The following is a 14,878-nucleotide window of genomic DNA, read 5'->3' as shown; positions in this document are numbered from 1 at the left end:
GGCCCTAAGATTTGGAAATCCCTCCCATTACCTCTCTTCTTTTCTAACTCATACACTGTTTAAGGCGCTCCTTGAACCAACTCTGACTGTATAGTCAACTGGTCAGAATAGTGCTGGAAAAGCACAGCAGGTCAGGCAGCATTCGAGGAAAACCGATGTTTCGGGCAAAAGCCCTTAATCAGGAATGAATGAGGATTAATTCCTGATTAAGGACTTCTGCCCGAAACTTCAATCTTCTTGTCCTCAAATGCTGCCTGACCTGCTGTGCTTTTCCAGCATCGCTCTAATCTAGACTGATTTCCAGCATCTGCAGTACCCACTTCTGCCTGTATAGGCAACTGGCCTATTCATCTTCTAATGGCCCTTGCTGTTACATTTTGCTTTGTCCTGCTCATATGAAGAACCCCAGATGTTTTATTACTTTTGAAAGCTAGTGTATAAAATGTGTCATTGCTGTCATCAGAACCTACCTGGAAGAGACTGGGAGGCACCTGCTTCTTGGCCAAATGGGTTTGTACATGATCCACAGCTCGCTTGGAGAAAGGCTACAACAGCAGTGAATATATATTAGCACCTTATAATACTAATACATGTAAAAAACATTTTGTATGAAGTTAATTTTCCAACAATCATGCTTTCTGTTCGCTTTTGTTATTTGCAAATTGTATTCAGGGAATGGGCATTAGCTGATGATTCACTTGTGCTCCTGCATATTAGAACATATTGAAAGAGTGGTGTTTGGGTTTGTAGGTGCAAATCTATAATAAGTATTTCCGTAAACAAAAACTCCAGTTTAAATCCTTCACTATCTGGAATGGAACTACTAATGCAAACTTTATGTCCCGTTGTTACCAATTCACTGTTCAAGGGGAAATAAACACGCAGTATTTATTTTCTCAAGTTCTTTCAAAATGTTGGAAACTTCTTTTAGATTCCTATCATCTATGCTGTTTCACAGATTAAGTTTGTAGCTTGCAAAGTCTCTCTTTATAACTATGGCCTCTCACTTCAAGTAACACTCAAGCAAATATATGATACATATATTTTCTGTGGCTCTAAATTTTCTATAATTGCATATCTTGATATCTCTATACAGAAATTCTAGACCTAGAAATGGGCTGGGAAAGTGGGGAAGGAATTTGGGGAAGAGGGGGCAGTGATGTCAGAGAGTAGACTAATGCTGCACTTCTCACCTTACTGTTGTTCATGGCAAGCTGAGGGTCTCACAATATTGGGTCTTGGGCCTCATTTCAAGAGCGTAGAATGCCAGTGAACAGAATACCAACCTTGGGCTGTGGCAAATCGTGCAATGGTTCACAAGGGTAATGTTGGGGATCATGACAGAACATTGGTGAATGATTGAATATTGGGTCAGTATAAATAGATTATGGGATTTTGTGTTAGAAATCAATGTTGAGATGGCAGGTAGCGTCATATGGTTTCAAAAGTCCATCTTCCAGTGCATGGTATAAATGCAGTCCCTGATACTGCATATTTTATATATGGAATTACAGATGCTGTACCTGATACAAATACCAACATAAAATGCTCATTAGTAGTGCAAATGTTGTCAAATATGTGGGTTTTTCAAAAAAAAAGTAGCAAACTCACATGTGAACAGGACAGTAGTTCTTTCATTATATATTTATCATAGATCTGTCGACTTCGACACAAACGATCCTCTTCTGAGTCTAGCTTTTCATAGTCTTTGATCTGAAATTTAAAAATATTCCTAATTACATCAACATTCTTTAAACTGAACATTATTTGAAGCTACAGAAGGGAAACCTTTTGAATCTTATAGATCATGTATTTTTCATTGCAATTTTTTTTAACTCATTCATGGGATGAGGGTGTCGCTGCGTAACCAGCATTTATTGCCCATCCCAGAAGGCAGCTAAGAGTCAACCACATTGTTGTGGTTCTGGAAGCACATGTAGGCCAGACCAGGTAAGGATAGCAGTTTCGTTCCCTAAAGGACATCAGTGAACCAGATGGGATATTCCAACAATCGACAATGGATTTCTGGTCATCACAGGCTCTTGATTCCAGATTTTTATTGAATTCAAATTTGACCATTTGCCATGGCAAGATTCGAACCTGGGTCCCCAAAGTATTACCTAGGTCTCTGGGTTTAGAGTCCAGCAATAATGTCACTAGGCCAGTGACTCCCCATTTTCACAAAAATTCCCGAAGGTTATTTTTCACAAGGTAGCCAGCAACCTGAATAGGCTGGTATTTTGGAATTTTTTTCTGGCTTGTTTGTTTATACTTAAGTCAATTTAAGTTTTCACCAAGGCACTGTTTTGTTGAGCACTTTGAGAAGTCTTAATTTAAAACAAAATCAGTGAAAACTGGATAATTTATACAAATACTCACTGCAATAGTACTTCATGACATGGCTATTGATAAACATACAACTAAAATGCAAGAGAAGCCATGTTGCAAAGGTGAAAGATAAGATTGAAAGACATGACATCCTGCACTGCGGGATATAAGGCTTGGATTGGAAAAGCACATCCGAGTATGCAAACAAAAACAGCCTTAGAAACTAGTACAGAGCATTCCTCACACAATACAGTAAGAACATCCAGTAACCTCAGAGCAAACAGCACTGACAGAGTGAAGTATACTCACTTCAAACCTGATCTCAACACTTGAGATAAACTCTCAGTCATCTGGCAGGCTGTGATCTGGTGAACTGGAATTGATTTCTATGGAATAAACTCTGCTAAGTTCAAAAATGCACTGGCAGTTTACATGGTGATGATGATATTTTAATTTTTTTTAATATATCTTTCACACTGTATGTAAAACTTCAATCATTTTTGCAGCCAAACTGCCTAAAAGGACCTACACAAAAGAGAAATTATGCGAATGGTGGAGAAGTGAATTTTTTTAAAAAATGCTGGAGTAAATAGGCAAGAACTTTCAAAAGTTGATTGGGGGAAGTCTTCAAAAATGAGAAAATGAGAGTCCAGAGACGGAGGACCAGTGGGTTCTGTCCTTGTTGTGGTTAGAGAGGTGAGATTATGTGCAAACTCTGGGGAAGCTAGGGAAGTGATTACTGGGCCCCTTGCTGAGATATTTATATCATTGATAGTCATAGGTGAGGTGGCGGAAGACTGCAGGTGGGCTAGCATGGTGCCACTGTTTAAGAAAGGGGGTAAGGAAACTATGGAACAATTGACCGGTAAGCCTGACATTGGAGGTGGGCAAGTTGCTGGAGGAAATCCTGGGGGACAGGATTTACATGTATTTGGAAAGGCAAGGACTGATTAAGGATAGGCAACTTGACTGTGCATGGGAAAGCATGTTTCACTAACTTGGCAGAGTTTTTTGAGGAAGTAACAAAGAGGATTGAGGAGGGCAGAGTGGAGGATATGATCTATTTGGACTTCAGTATGAGGTTGGACTCCTCGTATGGGATTCCTCGTAGTTAAAGATCATACAATGCCAGGTTATCGTCCAACAGGTTTGTTTAGAAGCACTAGCTTTCAGAGCACTGCTCCTTCATTGGGTAGTTGTGGAGAATAAGACCATAAGACACACAATTTAAAGCAAAAGATTAATGTCATGCAACTGAAATGATATATTGAGCAAACCTGGATTGTTGTTAAGTCTTTCACATTTTAGAACGGGTTGCAGGTTTCAGTTCATTAATATGTAAATCCCAGAACCTCTTTTAAGTCATATTCTCGAGATAGCTTAAGGTTTTATAACAAAAGGTGACATCTCAGCTCAGACAATGTATTAAAGGTGTGAAGTTAGAGTCTTTAAGTCACCTTCATGAGATAAAGATCCCAAAGTATCACAGATCATAAACCCACTCAAGTCAACCTACAACGCTGAGAGATTTTGGCAACTGCACCTCTTGCAATACAAGATGTTTTTCCCTGGGGTGGGGGAGTTCAGAACTAGAGGGCATAGGTTTAAGGTGAGAGGGGAAAAATTCAAAAGGTACATAAGGGCAACTTTTTCATGGAGAGGTGGTGTGTGTTTGTAATGGCTGCTAGAGGAAATGGCGGAGGCTGGTACAATTACAACATTTAAAAGGCACTTGGATGAGTATGTGAATAGGAAGTGTTTGGAGGAATGTGGGCCAAGTGCTGGCAAATGGGACTAGATTAATTTAGGAAATCTGGGCAGCTTGGACAAGATCTGTTTTATTGCTGTACATTTCTATACCTCTATCTGGCAGTATCTGTGGAGAAAGAAAGAGTTAATGTTTCTAGTCCAGCATGACTCTTCTTCAGAACTTCACAGTCATACTGAATTCCAAATGCTCACATTGTTCCTCTTTTCACAAGATGCTACAAGACCTGCTGAGTTTCTCCAGCACTTTCTGCTTTTATTGGGTCAAATACTTCGCAGATTAGCTAGTCCAAAATGATGGAAGGATGCCAGAGATTAGCAGACCTCAGACCGTATTCAGAGTTGCACAGGTACTAGTTAGTGACTAAGAACAACTGCTCAGTTCCTAGTTATTAACAAAATGCCATTAATTGATCTTTGCAATCTGCATCAAACCACACACTGAGCACCTCTTTCAATGTTTTGCATGGAGGTCATTGCTAGCTAGGATGACACTGTCAGTTAATGTACTCACAGATCAAAGAACTGGCAATTGCTTTTATCTCCTTTCTTCTTAAATAGCATGGTACAGTTGCCGCTGCCTGCACTGCAGCACATCCTATGGATAAGACATCAGCAATGGACTGTTATGTGCTTGTTTGAAAGTGTGCCTGTGACCATTAAGTATAGCTGTTTTGTAAAGATTTGGTGTGTAAGGTTCTTGGGTATTATGAACGTGACCAAATTTAACTGTGTGAACTCACCCTTGTGCACATGTCCTGAAGCATGTGCATGCATTGCCCACATCGAAATGTTGTGTGAGAAATACACAAAGATATGTGAAAAGCAACATTGTCAAGTCTACACTGCAGTATTAATCCTGTACTAGGCATGGTGCTACAAGTAAGTTGGCAAAGAAATCCCAATTGTATTCCAGTGTCTCCGAGCTTGTAAAGATAGATACACAACATACAACTTGCAAGACGTCTTTTGCCGGGAATGATAGCCTGGCACCTCAGAGCCCTAGTGTACCGAATTCATCTCATGTTGCAGTACACTGAATTCTCCAGTCAGAAAGCAAAGATCAAAACCATACCCTTTAGCTACAGACTACTTTGTGCCTCACTTTTTGGCAGCATTCCTTTTTCTCCTTCTAATGTAGTCTTTGGCAATGCTGACAAGTATTGAAAAAATATTAAAAATAAATTCAAAGATTTATCACTTAAAACAGCCAACTATACTTACTATTTAATTATTTTTTTAGTAGCCCTTTAGACCTCTATTAATGCACTTACATTGCCTTGTCAACTAAGCCTAAAAAGTACACAAAATTAGATCAGTTACATGCCCTGCAGACGTAACCAACATGCCATATACAGTATTTCAGACACTTGCACTAAAACATTCTGCCCTTGGAACTGTCAGAAATGCAATATTATGAACAGCAGGAGGTCTTACTTAGCTGAAATTGAGGGTTTGGTTAAGAAAAAGAAGGAAGCATATGTCAGGTATAGTCCGGATAGATCGAGTGAATCCTTAGAAGAGTATAAAAGCAGTAGGAATATACTTAAGAAGGAAATCAGGAAGGCAAAAAGGGGACATGAGATAGCTTTGGCAAGCAGAATTAAGGAGAATTCAAAGGGTTTTTACAAATATATTAAGGACAAAAGGGTAACTAGGGAGAGAATAGGGCCCCTCAAAGATCAGCAAGGCAACCTTTTGTGTGGAGCCTCTTTGGGAAGCGAGGGAAGTGATTGCTGGGCCTCTTGCTGAGATATTTGAGATTCTTACAGGCGAGGTGCCGTAAGACTGGAGATTGGCTAACATGGTGCTACTGTTTCAGAAAGATGGTAAGGACAGGCCAGGGAACTATAGACCAGTGAGCATGACGTCAGTGGCGGGCAAGTTGTTGGAGGGAATCCGGAGGGACAGGAGTTACATGTATTTGGAAAGGCAAGGAATAATTAGGGATAGTCAACATGGCTTTGTGTGTGGGAAATCATGTCTCACAAACTTGGTTGAGATTTTTGAAGAAGTAACAAAGAGGATTGATAAGGGCGGAGCGGTAGATGTGATCTATATGGACTTCAGGAAGGTGTTCGGCAAGGTTCCCTATGGGAGACTGGTGAGCAAGGTTAGATCTCATGGAATACAGGGAGAACTAACCATTTGGATACAGAACTGGCTCAAAGGAAGAAAAGCTTAAAAATGTGTTGCTGGAAAAGCGCAGCAGGTCAGGAAGCATCAAAGGAACAAGAGAATCGACGTTTTGGGCAGAAGCCCAAAACATCGATTCTCCTGTTCCTTTGATGCTGCCTGACTGCTGCGCTTTTCCAGCAACACATTTTTAAGCTCTGGTCTCCAGCATCTGCAGTCCTCACTTTCTCCTCAAAGTAGAAGAGCAGAGGGTGGTGGTGGTGGAGGGTTGTTTTTCAGACTGGGAGGCCTGTGAACAGTGGAGTGCCACAAGGATCGGTGCTGGATCCTCTACTTTTCATCGTTTATATAAAAGATTTGGATGCGAGCATAAGAGATACAGTTAGTAAGTTTGCAGATGACACCAAAATTGGAGGTGTAGTGACAGCGAAGAAGGCTACCTCAGATTACAACGGGAACTTGATCAGGTGGGCCAATGGGCAGGGACGTGGCTGATGGAGTTTAATTCCGATAAATGCGAGGTGCTGCATTTTGGGAAAGCAAATCTTAGCAGGATTTATACACTTAATGGTAAGGTCCTAGGGAGTGTTGCTGATCAAAGAAACCTTGGAGTGCAGGTTCATAGCTCCTTGAAATTGGAGTCGCAGGTAGGTAGGATAGTGAAGAAGACGTTTGGTATGCTTTCCTTTATTGGTCAGAGTATTGAGTACAGGAGTTGGGAGGTCATGTTAGGGCTATACATAACATTGGTTAGGCCACTGTTGGAATATTGCGTGCAATTCTGGTCTCCTTCCTGTCGGAAAGACGTTGTGAAACTTGAAAGCATTCAGAAAAGATTTGCAAGGATGTTGCCTGGGTTAGAGGATTTGAGCTACAAGGACAGGCTGAACAGGCTGAGGCTATTTTCCCTTGTGGAGGTTTACAAAATTATAAGGGGTGTGGATAGGTTAAACTGACAGTCTTTTCCTTGGGGTGGGAGAGTGCAGGAAGGGCATAGGTTTACGGTGAGAGGGGAAAGATATAAAAGGGACCTTAGGGGCAACTTTTTCACGCAGAGGGTGGTATGTGTATGGAATGAGCTGCCAGAGGATATGGTGGACACTGGTACAATTGCAACATTTAAAAGCATTTGGATGGGTTTATGAATATGAAGGGTTTTGGAGGAATATGGACTAGGTGCTGGCAGATAGGACGAGATTGGGTGGGGATATCTGGTCGGCATGGACGGGTTGGACCAAAGGGTCTGTTTCCGTGCTGTACATCTCTACGACTCTAAACAGCTGCAGGCATAACATTGCCAGTTATTCTAATAAAGTATTAGTTAGACATGGGTTTTCCCAGTACTAAGGAAGCTCTGGAATTAAAAAAGTTGTTAATTTGCAATTTTATCTGGGTACAGGCTATGCTAAGACACATTGCTATGCATGAAATGATGTAAATGTTAGATATATTGTTCACTAGGTAACCTGTAGAGCGTCATAAAATTAATAAAGCAATTGAAGGTTACTTAATCAAACGTTAATGGAAGGACCCCACAAAATCTTGACAAATAGCTTACATACTGAACTGAAATCAAACAGAATTCTGGAGAGTATTGTTACACCTTTTGAGTTTCTCCCAGGGAAGAAAACAAACCTTGAAGATGTAGTAAGATAAGGAAACTCCTGGAGAGGAATACAGAAAATAGTACTACAATTACAGTATACATCTGCATAACTTTAATATTAAATTATTAGTGTTTATTTCTTTTGCAAGAATGTTCATTTTTGTTTTGAAAAACAGAATCTTGTTCCATGGTTCTATGGATTCAAGGAATCACATAAACGTTATGGTGCACGAGGTGGTGATTCAGCCCATCAGTGATGCATGGCTCCCTGAGCATTTTAACTTGGTGCCACTTCCTGCCTTCTCCCTATACTTCTGAACATCTGCGTGGGTTTCGTCCGGGTGCTCAGGTTTCCTCCTACAGTCCAAAGGTGTGCAAGTCAGGTGAATTGGCCATAGTATTAGGTGCATTAATCAGAGGGAAATGGGTTTGGGTGGGTTACTCTTCGGGCAGTCGGTGTGGACTTGTGGGGGTGAAGGGCCTGCTTCCACACTCTAGGGATTCTAATCTAATATCCTCTTGAATACCTCAAGTGGCTTTGTCTCTACCATACATCGGGGGAGTACACTCCAATTCCTAACTACTTGCTTTGTGAAGTTTTTTTTTGCCCTCATCTTGCATTTGCTTCTTTTGAAATAGTTTAAAGTTCAAAACTGTCTGCTGGCTCTCAATTCATTTGAGTGAAACAGTTTTCTATGTCTACCCTGTCCAAACTCCTCTAGATTTTGAAATCTTAAGCACTGAAAAAAACTGATTGGTTTGCAATTGCTGGGCAAATCATTCAAATATCTTTTAAAAAGGGTACAATGTTTGCAATTTTCCAATCCTCTAGCACCACCCCAAATCCAGGGAAGATTGAAAGATAATTGTTAATGCCTCTGTAATTTTTATTTTCTCTTCTTTTAATATCCTTGGATGCATCTCATTTCGTCTCAGTGCCTTTTAACTTCAAGAATAAATGGCTTAACCAAACCACCTCCTGATTAATTAAAAACCTTTCTCAAGGCACGATTTCACACCCTGTCTCACTGTGATCCAGTGTCTTGCAGGTAAAGACAGATGCAAGGTATCCACTTAAAACATCTCATTCATGTCTTTTGCTTCCAAAAGTAAATCTCCTTTGGTTTTCCCTTGTACACCTGACTCCTCCTTCTACTGAACTTTTACTATTGATTCACTTAAAAAAGACTGGGATTTCCTTCCATGTTAAAACATAGAACAGTACAGCACAGCACAGGCCCTTCGGCCTTGATGTTGTGCTGGCCTTTTATCCTACTCTAAGATCAGATTAATCTACATACCATTCATTGTATCTGACCCTACTCCCACTGGTGGTAGTGCATTCCACGTACCCACCACTCTGTGTAAAGAACCTACCTTTGACTTCTCTCCTAAATCTTTCTCCAATTACCTTATAATAGACATATAGACATTTCTGCTATGGGAAAATGTCTCTGTCTATCCACTGTATGCCTCTCATCATCTTGTGCATTTCTATCAAATCCCTCTCATCCTTCTTCGCACCAATGAGAAAAACCCGAGCTCCCTCAACCTTTTTTCAAAAGGCATGCCCTCAAGTCCAGGCAGCATCCTGATAAATCTCCTCTGCACCCTCTCTAAAGCTTCCATATCTTTCCTATAATGAGGTGGCCAGAACACCACACCATATTCCAAGGGTGATCTAACAAGGGTTCTATAGAGCTGCTGCATAACCTTGTGGCTCTATTCCCCTGCTAAGAAAATCCAACACACCTTACATCATCTTAACAAGCTTATCATCTTGGGCGGCAACTTTGAGGGATGTATGGATGTGGACCCCAAGCATCTGTTCCTCCACACTGCCAAGAATCCTGCCTTTAACTCTGTTTTCTGCATTTAAATTCAACTTTACAACATGAATCACTTCACACTTTTCCATCTGCAAATTATCAGCCCAGTTCTGCATCCTGTCAATGTCTTGTTGCAGTGTACAACAACCCTGCACAATATCCACAACTCCACCAAACTTTGTGTAATCAGCAACTAACCCACTCTTGCACTTCCTCATCCAAGTCATTTTTAAAAATCACAAAGAGCAGAGGTCCCAGAACAGATCCCTGTGGAACACCACTGGTCATCGAACTCCAGGCCGAATACTTTCCATCTACCACCACCCTCTGTCTTCTACGGGTCAGCCAATACTGTATCCAGGCAGTCAGACTGACCTGTATCCCATGCCTCCTTATTTTCTGAATGATTCTACCATGGGGAACCTTATCAAATGCCTTGCTAAAATCCATATACATCACATCCACTGCTACATCTTCATCAACTTGTCACATCCTCAAAGAATTCAATAAGGCTTGTGAGGCATGATCTGCTCCTCACAAAGCAATGCTGACTATCTCTAATCAAACTATGGTTTTCCAAGTACATTAGTTCCCCCCAACAGCGGGGGATATGTTGCAAGACCTGCTACAGAAGCCTGTCGATAGGAACGAACCCATTCATTTCAGTGGGAAGTTTACCTTCCTGGCAGCCCTGGTTCCTGATTCCCTATAATATGTTCAGACCGCGGTAAACCGCAGGTAAATGAAACCGTGGAAAATGATTCAACAGATAAGGGGGTCACCCTGTAATCATAAATCCTGTCTCTCAGAATCTTATCCAATACTTTGCCCACCACTGCGTAAGATTGACTGGTCTATAATTCCCAGGGTTGTCCCTATTCCCTTTCTTGAACAAGGCAATATTATTTGCCACTCCCCAATCATCTGGTATAACTCCAGTGGACAGTGAGGATACAAAGATCATCGCCAAAGGCGCAATAATCTCTTCCTCCACCTTCCGTAATAACTAGGGTATATCCCGCCTGGCCCAGGAGATTTATCTATCCTTACATTTTTCAAAATTTTCAGCACATCCTTCTTCCTATCATTAACCTGTTCGAGCACATCTGTCTGTTCCACGATGTCCTCAGAAACGTCACGGTCCCTCTCAGTAGTGAATACTGAAGCAAAGTATTCATTAAGGACCTCCCCAACCACCTCCAACTCCAAGCTCAAGTTCCCTCCACTATCCCTGATCGGCCCTACCCTCATTCTGGCCATCCCCTTGGTCCTCGCTTAAGTGTAGAATGTCTTAGAGTTTTCCTTAAATCTACCCATTAAAGCTTTTTCATACCCTCTTCAAGCTCTCCTAAGTCCATTCTTCAGTTCCTTCCTGGCTAGTTTGTAACCCTCTAAAGCCCTGTCTGATCCTTGCCTCCTCAGCCTTAAATAAGCTTCCTTCTTCCCCTTGACTAGATGTTCCACATTCCTTGTCACCCAAGGTTCCTTCACCCTGCCATCCCTTCCTTGCCTCAGTGGGAAAACCTGTCCAGCTTCCTAAACTACCTCCACATTTCTGTCATGCATTTCTCTGAGAACATCTGTTTCCAATTTAGGCATCTCAGCTCTTGCTTAATAGCATTGTAATTCCCCGTTGCCCCCAATTAAATACTTCCTTACACCATCTGCTCCTATCCTTCTCCATGAGTATAGCAAAGGTCATGGAGTTGTGATCACTATCACCAAAATGCTCTCCCACTGAGAGATCGGACACCTGGCATGGTTCATTGCCATGCACCAAATTCAATATAGCCTCCCCTCTGGTTGGCTGATCTACATATTGCATCAGGAACCCTTCCTGGACACGTGACAAAAAGTGCTCCATCCAAACAATTTGAACAAAGCAGGTTCGAATCGTTATTAAGGAATTTAAAGTCACTCATGACAACAACTGTATTATTTCTGCAGAATTCCAAAATCTGCCTCCCAAACAGATCCTCCATGTCTCTATTGCTATCTGGTTGCCTGTAGAAAACTCCCAATAAAGTGATTGTTGCTCTCCTCTTTCTGACTTCCACCCATATTGACCCTGTAGACAAACCTTCCTCGACAATTTCCTTTTCTGCAGCTATGATACTAACCCTGATTAGCAATGTCATTCCTGCACCTTCTTTCCCTTTCCCCTCTATTCCTTTTGGAACATCCAACAACCCTTCCCGGTTAGCTGCCAGAATTTTCTCAATCTCTCTTTGCTTCTTGTACATTTTTTTTATCTACCTTCTGAACTTGGCTTGGTTCTCAATCATAATTACTTTCTGACATCTACCATGAACACAATTTTTCTTCTTTAGCTTAATTTCTATCTCCTTTGACATCCAAGAGTTATGAATTTATTTGTGCTATCTTTCCCTTTTGACGGAATATACCTTGACTCTGCTAGATCCATCTCTTGTTTGAAGGTAGTTCATTGTTCAGCTATTGCTTTTCCTACCAACCTTTGGTATCCAGCACAATCCTGTTCTTGCCCCATTGAAGTCTGTTCTCTGCCAGTTATTTATTTTCTACCATCATCCTAAAACTTAAAGTATTGTAATTGCTATTCTCTAAAAGCTCCCAACTGTCACTTGATCTTGGTCTGTTTCACTCCCAAGAAGCGGTGCTTCACTTCTTGCTGAATTAGCTAAATACTATTGTAGGAAATTTGCCTAAACACAACCTCAGAAAACTTGTCCCTTGTTGCGCCTTACAATATCACTACCCTCATTAACATATGGGTATTTATAGTCCCTCACTATAATTACACTATGATATTTACACTTCTCAAATTTCCTTGCAGATTACTAAACCCTTCCCACTAGCTGGTGGTCTGTATATTTATATATATCACACCAAGCAATAGAACCAAACTCTTATTGCTTAATTCTAACCAAGTCAATTCTGCCTTTGAACCCTTTCTGCAGCACTGCAATTCTCTTACCCAACAAGACAACCCCTACTACTTTATTTCCTTTCATTGTTTCCTGAGCTCCTTACGGCCTGGAATATTTAACATCCAGATCTGCCCTCGCTTAACCCTGATTTTTGATAACCATACATTATAATCTCACAACGTAATTTATGCTTTAATTCTCTAATTCTATTAACTATACTCAGCATTCATATGCATGCATTGCAACCATGATGCAACTTTATTTCTTATTTACCTTACATACCATAACATACTGATATTATGTATATCTATAACGTAGTGCATCTTTTTCTTTATATTCTTTTTTTGTTGTGCTTATGATTTGCATCTAGATAGTTTGTACCCAAGATGCCGCCATGCATTGGTGACATTGTACACTTTGCACTGTACTCCTTTTGTAACTTGAGTACACATGACAATAAACCTAATTCTAATTTAGACGCCTTACTTTCTCCCTCCACCTATTTCCAACTCCACCTATTTAGTTACAATTTTAGCGGTGAACAAAGAGATTAGATTAGATTAGACTTACAGTGTGGAAACAGGCCCTTCGGCCCAACAAGTCCACACCGACCCGCCGAAGCGAAACCCACCCAGACCCCTACATTACCCCTTACCTAACACTACGGGCAATTTTAGCATGGCCAATTCACCTGACCCGCACATCTTTGGACTGTGGGAGGAAACCGGAGCACCCGGAGGAAACCCACGCAGACACGGGGAGAACGTGCAAACTCCACACAGTCAGTCGCCTGAGTCGGGAATTGAACCCGGGTCTTCAGGCGCTGTGAGGCAGCAGTGCTAACCACTGTGCCACCGTGCCGCCCATATCCTTGCTGTATCATTTGTATCCTGGAGTGCAGGTGAAAGGAGAGTCGAAGGTAGATAGGATAGTGAAGGAGGTGTTTGGTATGTTTTCCTATATTGGTGAGAGTATTGAGTAAAGGAGTTGGGAGGCCATGTTGCAGCTGTACAGGACATTGGTTAGGCCACTGTTGTGATATTGTGTGCAATTCTGGTCTCCTTCCTATCAGAAAGATGTTGTGAAACTTGAAAATGTTCAGAAAAGATTTACAAGGATGTTGCTAGGCTTGGAGGTTTTGAGCTATAGGGAGAGGCTGTTTTCCCTGGAGTGTCGGAAGTGGAGAGGTGACCTTATAGAGGTTTATAAAATCATGAGGCGCATGGATAGGATAAATAGACAAAGCTTCTTCCCTGGGGTGGGGGAGTCCAGAACTAAAGGGCATAGTTTAGGGTGAGAGGAAAGATACAAGTTTTTCATGCAGAGGGTGATGCATGTATGGAATGAGCTGCCAGAGGAAGTGGTGGAGGGTGGTACAATTGAAAAGGCATCCAGACAATATATGAGTATGAAAGGTTTAGAGGGATATGGGCCAACTGCTGGCAAATGGGACTACATTAGATTGCTATATCTGGTCAGCATGGACAAGTTGGGCCAACAGGTCTGTCTCCATGCTGTTCACCTCTATGACCGTCCAAGCATTTTATGCAGCCTGTACTTTCTACATGCTCTCCTAGTTCAACACTTCTAGTGATTTAGTTTAATCCCCCTCAATCCAACTGTTTTATTTGGATCTGTTAAACCTTAAATCGTAGTAACATTATGAAAATAAAGTACTCTTGTCCTTAGTTCCTTATCCTATTTTTGTCTCCGTAGAATCTTATTAAGTTTTCAGAGCTGGTTCTTCTTCAGCTGTGCAGGGAGCAGCAGTATCAGAAATAGCAGCTAATCATCCCATCAGTACACACTGTCAACTTATCAATGCACCTGCTCAAACGCATCCTCTCTGAAAAAGGACAGACATAAGGAGATGTTTTTCACATCCCAGTCTCTGTTCCCACCTCAGATCTGTGGTTCAATAAGTTTCCAGATGCAATGGTCAATTTGTCCAGAAGTTTCCAAAGACAAAGTCAAGAAATATTGGAAGCATGCTGCAGCTTCATAAATGAGATATTGAGGGACTTGTAAATTTGGACAGAGCAGCAAGTCTGTCAGTATCTTTCCAAAAAAGCTCCAATAACTGCTTGAGTAGGTACTATCCAGATTTTGAACTAACCTGCCCTCACATCATTGAACATTGCTGTTGTGAGGTGGCTAAAGGAGACTGAACATGAATGATAGTTACAAAAGTGAGTTCTGATCTTTTTCAAGTTAGCTGCATTTATGTGCTACCCACCTATTCATCTACATGAAGGGAAGCTGGACTAGGCTGTCCTGACACCAACAATAACCTTTGGAGGTCT

The 14,878-nt window shown here is 41.3% G+C and overlaps 1 protein-coding gene across 1 annotated transcript in view; it reads right to left on the bottom strand.

Annotated features, from left to right (window-relative positions):
• The window catches only part of grk3 (G protein-coupled receptor kinase 3), a 279,830-nt gene that overhangs the window by 106,031 nt on the left and 158,921 nt on the right, over positions 1–14,878 (bottom strand). Inside the window, exons 4-5 of the mRNA XM_060843555.1 lie at positions 1,612–1,713; positions 471–545 (exon numbers count right to left, since the gene is read on the bottom strand). Coding sequence (XP_060699538.1) covers positions 471–545; positions 1,612–1,713 — 177 coding nt within the window. The remainder of the gene's footprint in view (positions 1–470; positions 546–1,611; positions 1,714–14,878) is intronic.

The sequence above is a fragment of the Hemiscyllium ocellatum genome, chromosome 24 (genome assembly GCF_020745735.1).
Source record: "Hemiscyllium ocellatum isolate sHemOce1 chromosome 24, sHemOce1.pat.X.cur, whole genome shotgun sequence".
NCBI lineage: Eukaryota > Metazoa > Chordata > Chondrichthyes > Orectolobiformes > Hemiscylliidae > Hemiscyllium > Hemiscyllium ocellatum.
The sequence above is the reverse complement of the archived record's forward strand: the minus strand, read 5'-3'. Positions and strand labels throughout refer to the sequence as shown.